At 49.6% G+C, this 10,621-nt stretch overlaps 1 protein-coding gene across 1 annotated transcript; it reads right to left on the reverse strand.

Moving 5' to 3' along the window:
• On the reverse strand, window positions 1-10,603 carry TGM4 (transglutaminase 4; the record flags this gene model as incomplete). The annotated part of the gene is made up of 13 exons (XM_010024063.1): window positions 1-142; window positions 961-1,097; window positions 1,453-1,622; window positions 2,587-2,934; window positions 4,069-4,320; window positions 5,181-5,284; window positions 5,535-5,673; window positions 6,441-6,615; window positions 7,090-7,197; window positions 8,625-8,743; window positions 9,750-9,879; window positions 10,208-10,314; window positions 10,426-10,603. Coding segments are annotated over 13 exons (2,109 nt in total), but the record flags the coding sequence as incomplete, so codon positions are not given.
• Window positions 10,604-10,621: the final 18 nt, after the last annotated feature.

Here is a 10,621-nt window from a genome sequence, read left to right on the forward strand (position 1 = left end):
CTAATTGACAATGGTGATGGTCTTCTCTGTAGAGATCCCTTTGATCTGGTTCGAGGTCAGCTTGGCTACTATTTTCTTCTCTCCTAGTCTGGTTGGAGTGCAGATTATTTCAGACTTGATGATCCTGCCAGGCTTCACATCCCTAAGGACAAAGGAAAACCAAGTAGTCCCAACATGTCTGAAAGGGGCCTACAAGGATGCTGAAGAGGGACTCTTTGTCAGGGACTGTAGGGACAGGACAAGGGGTGATGGGTTCAAACTGAAACAGGGGAAGTTCAGATTGGATCTAAGGCAGAAGTTCTTCCCTGTGAGGGTGCTGAGGCGCTGGCACAGGGTGCCCAGAGAAGCTGTGACTGCCCCATCCCTGGCAGTGTTCAAGGCCAGCTTGGACACAGGGGCTTGGAGCAGCCTGCTCTAGTGGAAGGTGTCCCTGCCCATGGCAGGGGCTTGGAACTGGATGATCTTAAGGTTCTTTCCAACCCAAACCAGTCTGTGATTCTGTGAGTTACGGTTTTTATTTGCTGCTTTCAAATCATTTCACTTAAAGAACCAGCCGCTGCCTGTGTTCAGGGTGGCTGTTTCCCTTCTCCCATCACCAAGGTGCAGCAAGAGGGTCTCAGCACAGTGGTGCTGGCTGGTGGTCCCAGTGATCCTGCGGATCTTTCCCAGACCTCCCAGAGTCTAATTTAGGGCTTCTGAAGGAAGCAGCTGTGTTCACAGTGGCCGGGCAGCACCCAGCATCACAGCAGGAACACAGGGTGATCCCTGTTGTGCCTGAATGATCTGAGCACATTAACCTCTGTGTGGGTCTTTCTGCTGGACCCTAATGTGGTGCAGGTTCAAATGCAGGTTGCAAAGGGGCTGGTTACTCCAAATCCCCCAAGTGCTTCTTCAAAGGAGATTAAAAAAGAAGAAACAGAGTCCTCCCATGCTCATTTTGTGCTGGGCTCATCTCCTTACCCCTGATCAAAAGTTGACATCTTAAATATGCCCAAGCCCTCCACCAGCAGCTTGCAGTTGTCCAAAGGTACATTCAGCTTGTTCTTGAAGATGAAGGCACAGGTGAACTCCTTGTTCAGTTTGGCTGTTTCTGGCATCTGGCAGAGGAAGAAAGAAACAACCCCAAATACCAGGGATGAGAAGGGTGATAAAGATGCCAGAGCTGATGTAGGATTGCTCCTCACCACCAGCATGGTGCGGGACAACCACTCATACCCTTTCCACTCTCCTAAGGCACAATGTCCTCTGGGAATGTTAACATCACCATGGTGTTACAGTGAGCCTGGCTTTACCCCTCACCCCTGAGAAGCCTGGCTGCTGGCTGCTCCTCTCTGAAGACATTTCAAACCCACCTGGACGCGTTCCTGTATAACCTGCCCTAGCAGGGGGCTGGACCCTGAGTGATCTCCAGAGATTCCTTCCAACCCTAATGGTTCTGGGATTCTGCCTCACCTGGACAGTGATGGGGGGGTACTCGAAGCTCATCGTCGTCTCCTTGGTGAGTTTGTCATCTGTCCCTTGGACCTCGGCAATGGCAGTGATGTGGATGAGCACTTCATCTTCCACCGACGCCAGTGTCTTCATGTATGTGTCAGCTGCAATTTTCAGAGGGACCTGCACCTCTGCAGAGGAGAAAACACAACTCAGTGCTCCATCACACGTCCAGGGGTTGGGTGGCAAAGTCAGCTCTGGTGGCAGGTGTGGAATGTGATGTATTTATAGAATTCCAGACTGGTTTGGGTTGGAAGGGATCTTAAGATCATCCAGCTCCAACCCCCTGCCATGGGCAGGGACACCTCACACTAGTCCCGGTGTAACGGTTGGACTTTATCGTAAAAGGTCTTTTCCAACCTTGTTGATTCTATGATTCTAAATCTCCCCTGTTTAAGTTTAAACCCATTACTCCTTATCCTATGTATGAGTGAGAAAACTCAGCAACCATGAGCAGCAAAGACTTCTTTTTATGAGTGTCTCACGCTTGGAATGACCAAATGCTATTAATTATTCTCACTCATTAGTCTCCTGTTTAGCAAATCTCAGTCACATTGCTGGGGACCAGGAATGCAATGCTGGTCACTCAAAGATCTGCAAGGAACAGCAAAGAGCTCTTGGGATCAGCCAGGAGTTTGACATTTTCTTGGGCGAAGGATTCAGACAGTAACACTTAGTGGCATCACCACGAGCTCATCAAAGTTAGAGTGGCAAGAACAAGAACAAGCTGGATTTTCCAGCCATCTAAATCCTGTGAGGGACTTGATGCATACACATGCACCCAAAGCCTGTGGTGGCATCCTTTATGCTCACACAGTGAGCACACCCCACTCACACTGATGTCTTTCTAATCGTCTCATTGAAGCTGCAGCAGGGACAGGGCCTTCATGATTTGGTCCCTACTATGATGGGATCCCAGGCTATATCTGAGGCTCCTAAATGCAATAACAAGAGAGCTAGGTGGCAATTTCTGCTCTTTGTGCCATACAGAGCCATGAACCAACCTATAGTGAAGCGATTATGAACCAGCTCAAGTGAAACCCCAGCCTGCCACAGTAAGGAGTCCATAGAACACAGCAAGCTTTCTGTGCCTACCAGATTTGCCTTCAAGCTTGACAGTTTCCTTGACATGTCCAAGGCTGGCCTCAACTTTCCCAGTATAGGACTGCAGCTGGCAGGAGCTGGCGAGATTGATGGTCCAGGTCCCGGGAGTTGAGGTCTTCACAGTGATGGCCAGTTCAAAGGGGTTGCCAGGATACAGAGCTTCTTTACTGGTTATCTCAAGCTGGAGCCCAGACTTGGAGACTGTCTCTTGCAGGACTGTAGGCTTGGGGTCCACATGACCCATGAGCAAAGCCGAAGCGAAGCGTGCACGAGGTACCATTCCTGAAGGGCGGATGAAGGAGGAAGCTTTCTGCATGGATTTCCTCTCCTCTTCAGAGCCTGTATGAAGTAAAAAAGTGGGTAAAAGCTGTTTGGATGCCAAAGAGGGACTCTTCATCAGGGACTGTAGGGACAGGACAAGGGGTGATGGGTTCAAACTGAAACAGGAGAAGTTCAGGTTAGATCTAAGGCAGAAGCTCTTCCTTGTGAGGGTGCTGAGGCACTGGCACAGGGTGCCCAGAGAAGCTGTGGCTGCCCCATCCCTGGCATTTTTCCAGGGCAGGTTGGACACAGGGGCTTGGAGCAACCTGCTCTAGTGTGAGGTGTCCCTGCCCATGGCAGGGGGTTGGAACTGGATGATCTTAAGGTCCTTTCCAACCCAAACCAGGCTGGGATTCTATATCTCAGTCTCCTAACCTGGAACCACCTTCCCTTTATTTATGCTTCTGTTGCTGAGCAGGGAGGATGTCAAGGCATCTGCAGCTCAGGGGACCCTTTTGGTTTATACTACCACCACATCTAACTGTAGCATTTTGGAATTGAAGAGTGTTCTAAAGGAGACATTTTTAGAGGATGGTTCTCTTAAATTTTTCAGCCTAAGGTTTTCCTGCTCCTCACTAGGAAAGGTTTAACAGTCTAGCCCAACGTCGCTGGATCTGAGAACCATGGGGAGGGAATGTGGGGTTTCCTGTTTGCAGTATGGTCTGGGGAATGGAAAGACAAGAAGAAGAAGAATGAAGAAATGAAGCAACTGTGAGTCCAACCACTAGGTTGCTCACTCAGCCCATTTCTTTCACTGCCTGGAAGCTTCAGTTCACTGCAGGCATGAAGATACCCAGGAGCAATGCTGTGTCTCTCCAGATCTTACACAGAGGGCTTGCCATTGCAGCTGACCCTGTGGCTTTTTTCTGGAGAAAGGCCAGGGTCCTGTTCTTTGGCACTATATGGGAGGTTTAGGCTGGAGATGAGGAACAATTCCTTCCCCAGAGGGTGCTCAGGCATTGGAACAGGCTGCCCAGGGCAGTGCTGGAGTCACCGTCCCTGCAAGTGTTCACACCCCGTGTAGACGAGGCCTCAGTGCCATGGGTCAGTGGTGGCCTTGGCAGTGCTGGGCAATGGTTGGACCTGATGAGATTAAAGGTCTTTTCCACCCGGTTAATTCTATGACTCTATTTTAGATGATGGGGCAGTTACCTTCAGGGAACTTGTACTGCCAGGTGATGTCTTCCCGCTTGTCCTGCCCCACTGCTTTTGTGCTGATGTTCATGCCAATGCCTTGGGTCTCTGTGTTAATCCTGATGTACTTATCCTTGCCATTCACCTTCTTGACCACCCAGTAGACTTTGTCAGCATTCACTTCCGCATACACAAACTTGCTGTCGAAGGGCAGATACACGTCCCCTTCTCGGATAGCCTTCAGCGGGCAGGGACCACACTGGAAAATACCTGGAAAGTGCATTCAACAACACTTACTTTTCCAAATATGAGCAAAGCCTCCAGTTTTTGTTCCAACCCTCAGAACCACTCAAGCAGGAATCTGTGGCCATGGCTCTTAGTAGTAAATGCTCCTCAAGTTCAGCCATGAACTCCAAAAACCCCTGTGTATCCCATAGCTGTTTGGGCTTTTTTAGGTGACCAGTGTCTGGTAAGAGCTTTTCTGTGTTTCCCCCCACTTGAATAAGTTTAATGCTTGAAAGTCATGGCTTGGCAATGAGTCAAGAGAGTCTGGCCGCTTGTGTTTGATCTGGCAAAGCCCCACTTTCTGCACAGCTTTGAGGATTCATGTTTTCTTTCCCACGTCCAAATTCCCTGTATCTGTGCAGGGAGGGTAGTCATCAATTTTGGCAGTGACCCCTTTCATTTACCAGCAAACTAACTCATTGCTTCCACAGGAAAGCTCTACAGAAAGCATCTTTACTGGGGAAAGCTGTGCCACATCCTACTGCAGATCGCTTTGAGTCCTCAACTTCACCTATCAGAGGATGCCGGGAAAAGAAATTAGCTCTGATTTTCCAGCTAACCTCTGTTAGCTCAGTGTATGTGTGTTCTAACCTCTGAAATAACGTTCTCCTACAGCTCCTACATTCTCCACAGCTTCCTACAAGGCTGGTTTTCTGCCTACTGAGATGCTGTTTCTCCTGTGCCAGGCTGAGACAAGAGGAGTGGGACCTCCAGCTTTAGAATGTTGCTGCCCAAGTACGTGAAGATGTGCATGGAGATCACATGCTTTGCTGACTAGGGACCATGGTTTCCATGTCCCTGCCTCCCTTGGGAGTTGCTGTAGAGCCTTTCTAGGCAAATCCTACCTTGACTTTGCTCCTGTGGGGTTGAATCGATTGCCTGCCAGCCATCAAACCCCGCGGGCAGGTCTGTCCGCTTCATCCAGACATCATTCCACACATGGAAGTTCCTGCATACATTTGGATTGGAAAGAAAAGGAGTGAGCTGGAAGAACCACAGTATTCTCACTTAATCCTTAAGTAAGGGCAGGTTCAATGGGGATTTGTTTGTAACCCTGTGAAACCCTAGGCTTTCTCTCCCTCTCCCACGCAGCAATCCCAAAGCCGTAGGGAAGTTCCCGAAGGAATTGCTGGGGCTGGGAAATGAGGTGCTGTGGGATGGCATTCGGGGGTAGGAAGCATCAGCCCCCTTTGCAATACCAGACGGAGTCAGTAGACATCCCATTCAGCTTTTCTCCCAATTCATTCAGGTAGATGTCCACTCTCAGGTTCTCCTCCGTATCATGTGCCGAGTTGAAGTTACTCACACAGCGGGACGGGATCCCCAAGCAGCGCATCACTGCAGCACAGACAAAACACAGGGTCACCAAATCACTCGGGTTGGTGTGTGCCTCTGGGGATCATCTCATCCGACCTCTCTGCCCACCCAGAGTCCTCTAGAGCTGGTTGCCCAGGTCCATGTCCAAATGGCTTTTGAATATCTCTACGGATGATGACTCCACCACCTCCCTGCACAACCTGTGCCAGTGCTCAGTCACCCTCACAGTGGAAAAAACCCTTTTTCCCATGTTCAGACAGAGCCTCCCGTGTTTCAGGTTGTACCCATCACCTCTGGTCTTGTCACTGGTCATCACTGAGAAGAGCCTGGCTCTGTTTGCCCCACTCCCTCCTGTTGGGTATTTTTACACATGGGTAAGACCCCCTGAACCTTCTCTTCTGCTCAGTCCTGGCTCCCTCAGCCCTTACGTTAGGAACATTAAAGTCCATACAAATGGACTTTAGGAAGAAGTTCTTCACTGTGAGGGTGCTGAGGCGCTGGCGCAGGGTGCCCAGAGAAGCTGTGGCTGCCCCATTCCTGGCAGTGTTCAAGGCCCGGTTGGACACAGGAGCATCGAGCCACCTGCTCTCGTGTGAGGTGTCCCTGCCCATGGCGGGGGGTTGGAACTGGAGGGCGGGGGGTTGGAACTGGATGATCTTAAGGTCCTTTCCAACCCAAACCAGTCTGTGATTCTATGATGACTCCTGCACCCCTAGTGCTCAGAGGGACAGTTATTTATTTGGCTTATTAGCACAGTAATTAGAGAAGGGGGACAGTTCACCATTTACCTGTAGTGAGGACTCCTGCAAAGACCCAACATTGACCATAAAAGACCGGCTGCTTCGTTTTGTAATACTTCTGCAAAATAGAGACGCTCCCGATCCAATCCAGAGGGGACGTCCCGTTGTTGTAATTCCCTGACCAGTTCCCCAGCAGGACACCACTGTCATCATTGGCATTAACCTGCAGACACACAAATGCAAAGGAGAGTGGTGCTGAATGAGGCTTAAACCCAGGGTCCCTGCTCCACAGCCCTATGGCACCCAGCAAGGCTAGCTGGAAACCCTCCACCAGGATCATCTAGAGAGAGGTGGCACCACAGCTCCAGGAAGCCAAAATGCACTCTGTGTCTTGTATCTGAAACCCCGGGGCTCCAAGAAGGGTCCCACCACAGAAAGCAGTAACCCCCCAAAACACAACCTTTGTGATGGCTCTCCCTGAGGAGGGACAACCACTGGGGCAGCAGCAAGCTGGGGAGATGCTGTGTATCACTCGCCTCTTCCCTCCACCCAAAATGTCTTTTTCATTGCAGTTTCCCAAAGGAACCCATCTCAGATGCACCCTGAAACGGTGTTCAAGACCCCAGGGAAAGAAGAGCAGTAGGAGAAGTAGGAGGGAAAGCTGGAGGGACAAAACACTTCTCCAAGAGAGGCGTACCAAAGCAGACATGGCTCTGGACACAAACATAGGATCTCTTCTATTGCTCAGCTTGAGCTTGCTTTTGTCCAGTAGATACATGCAGGCATCCAAGACGAATTCCTCGAACTGTTTTGGAGAGAAAGTGGAAACGTGTTTATACTCTGCTCTAAACCAGGATTTGCTCAAGTTTATCCAAGTACTTGGAGGAAACTGTCTGACTAGTTCTAACTTCTAAACTTCCTTTATGATATGGAATTTTCAAGCCTACAGGGCTTCCAAAAGGTGTTCTCTCCAAAGAAGGGCTTAAATTATACCCCCCCCCCAGAAGACAAAGGCCTCACATGTCTTGCAAACACAGTTGGAACCTGACCCAGGAATCTTTACTCTTGTGAGTAGTCCTGTGTCACCAATGTCATCTCCCTGCAGCCCTGCAAATTACTCACAAGAGTAATAAAAGTTTAAGAGCACTACAGATATTCAGTCTATTGACACAGGTATAAAATGAACCCTGGGGAGGGGAGAAAAACACACATAAATGCAGATTATTATAGTGAAAGATTACTAATTAGCAATTGCTGATAAAGCTCCCTGAGGTCCAATTCATAGAGATGTCAAACATCTGATCCAATGAAGCTTGCCAGAATATCAATATCAGTATCAATATTAATTCCCATTGCTTAACAGCAGAATAAATATTAGGATAGGAACTGCACTGTGGCCAATGCCCTTTGGCCCTTTGTGGAAAAGGCATCACTGTGAGCACTTTTGCTGGGCTCTCTGTATTCTGCAGCTTGAAATCACAGACTCATAAAACAAATAACATAAAATAATTAAAAATAAATAGAGAAACCCCAAACAAACAGATTCCCAATTGGTGGGAATTCTGCGTGGATGGACTGTAGGATGCTTCATTTGGGTGCCTGTGTGCTTTCTATGGGGTGCAAATAAACCTGCTGCGGCATCTCCCTCTTATCTCTACCCGCATGAGTTTGTCATTGTACTCAATGGAGTTATCTCAGAGGCATCATGAGGAACACCCTTCCTGGGAGGGCGGGATGCTTGTGTCCTGCATCCAACAGCTCACCTCAAGGTTGGGGAAGGCACCACTTGGATGATGACAACCTCTGCCACTGCTTTTCCACCTATTTTTTCCCCATCATGACGCAACAAGTAAATAATCAGATTTGTTTCCCCCTCCATGTCTCATGAGCTGGTTACCGGCAGCTCCTGTGTTGCATGAGAGAGGGGAGGACTCCTTCTGGGAATCTTTTCAACCAGAAATGCTCTGTCTGCAGTGCACAAAGGATTTGCACATCTTTTGCCAGGGGGTTTGTGATCTAACTATTAACATGCCATTGTACCCCATTCTCCAGCTGTGGATGGGGACAACACTGAAGCACACAGGTTACTCCAAGCAGGCGAAGCTGGCAAGGTTATTCAAGCACCTTGAGCTACTCATGGGCTTAAACTGTTTATGGCTCTGATTCATTGAACTAAATGCCTAAGGGAGAAAGAGCAAATAAGGGTAATAACACGGACAAGTGCTGGTTTACCTGCCCAAAATTCCAGGGTCTATTGTAAATGCTGTATGCAGACCCAACATAGATGTAGCCTGTGTCGTTGAGCACATACTCCTTTCTCTGTGCCTCATCAGCCAGGAAGACAGCATCATCTGGAGCAAAAGAACCCTCAGTGTTAGGTGGTTTGCACACACAGTATTCAAAGTTTCCCTTGGAAAGCTAAACTGGAAGAGCTGGTGGTCTGTAACATTCACACCAAATGATGACCATGCAGCACTCACATTTCTTTTTCCTATCATGGAAAAATTTCCAAGACTAACCTTTAATTTACTCCTGTCGGTCTATTGTTATATGGCCAATGTTTTGTTTTAGCAAAGAGCTTCCAAACAGTTCAGTGGACTAGGTTGACAGCAGAAACCTTGGGGACTGATGCCAACCAACAACACACTTTTTTGTCCCATTACTTTTTCATCTGGATTTTAAGCCAATCCAGTCATACAATCATAGAACTGCAGACTGGTTTGGGTTTGAAGGGACCTTAAAGCTCATCTGGTTCCGACCCCTGCCACAAGCAGGGACACCTTCCACTAGAGCAGGTTGCTCCAAGCCCCTGTGTCCAACCTGGCCTTGAACACTGCCAGGGATGGGGCAGCCACAGCTTCTCTGGGCACCCTGTGCCAGCGCCTCAGCACCCTCACAGGGAAGAACTTCTGCCTAAGAGCTCACCCCAATCTCCCCTCTGTCAGGTTAAAGCCTTTCCCCTTGTCCTGTCCCTACAGGCCCTTGTCCAAAGCCCCTCTCCAGGTTTCTTGTAGCCTCTTTAGTCACTGGGAGCTGCTCTAAGGTCTCCCTGGAGCCTTCTCTTCTCCAGGCTAAAAGGATCTCAGATAATGTTAGTGCTGACCCAGAGAAAGAGAGAGGGGTGACACAGAAGTGCAAACACAGGTGACAGAGAGATGTCCCTTAATCCAGCACTGAGGACTCCCCAGTGAGGAGCTGTCTCATTGCTATCACCCAGCTTCCTGCTGGCTCCAAAAGGATGCTGCTTGCAGTGTTTCATGGGGAAAAAGGAATGTATTTGGGAAAGAGAGCAGGAAAATGTGAGGAAAAGCTCCCCAGAGAGCAGTGATTATCACCTGTTGTTGGAGGGCCACTCACCTTCACACCAAGGATTGAACAAAAGGTAGACTTCACCATTTTCGGGCTTGTAAAAGTTAATTCCAGTCTTTACATTCAGGGTGTATTTTCCCACTGGGGCCATGGGTGAGCTGGTGACAGACAGTAGGCACTGGGGAGGCAACAAAAGAGACAGCATGACGGACCCTCCATCACAGACACAGGCACAAGCACGGTCCTGCAGGATCAGCACAAGTGCCAAGACTGGCAGCCAGGGGCATCCAGGTAAGGAGAGAGGGGAAGGATGTGATGGGTGTATACTGCATGTGCAGTGTGGGAGCAATGGATCAAACAGGATTAAACAGAGCAAGGCTGCTGCACACCCAAAATGATAGCGCTAAGGGAAAGCAGGACAGAGGGAGAAAGAAGGATTAGCTCTGTAGCTCCCAATAGGCTTGGCATTGCCGCTCCCACATGGAAATGCTTCCCATGGGCTCTACCTCTTTGCCACTGCTCTTGATGATGGAGATTTGCCACCTGCTGAGATCCTCCTCCTGCCTCGGGTTCAGAGACATCAGGGTGCCCCTGCTTCTCATTGGGTTTTCACCTGGAAACAAACCCAGCACAGGATGCAGGAGGGTTGCACGGCTCTGCGGTGACTGGGCAGTGGCTGCCAGGAGAGCATCTCCTGACGGCCACGGAGGAGGGACGCACTCACCGATGCCGAAGCGCAGCGAGAGCTTGTCGGCAGCCTGCAGCTCCCTGCTGAAGGTGATCTGCAGCTGGAAGGGCTGCCCGCGCCGCACCACCAGGTTACTGATGTTGTACGCATCCGTGTGGTGCAGGCGGCAGTTCTGGCTCTTGAGAAAGTCAATGCCAGTGACCTTCAGGTCGCTCCCTGGAAAGCCTTCAGC

This window comes from Nestor notabilis, unplaced genomic scaffold, assembly GCF_000696875.1.
Source record: "Nestor notabilis isolate BGI_N333 unplaced genomic scaffold, ASM69687v1 scaffold15211, whole genome shotgun sequence".
In the NCBI taxonomy this organism is placed as follows: Eukaryota; Metazoa; Chordata; class Aves; order Psittaciformes; family Psittacidae; genus Nestor; species Nestor notabilis.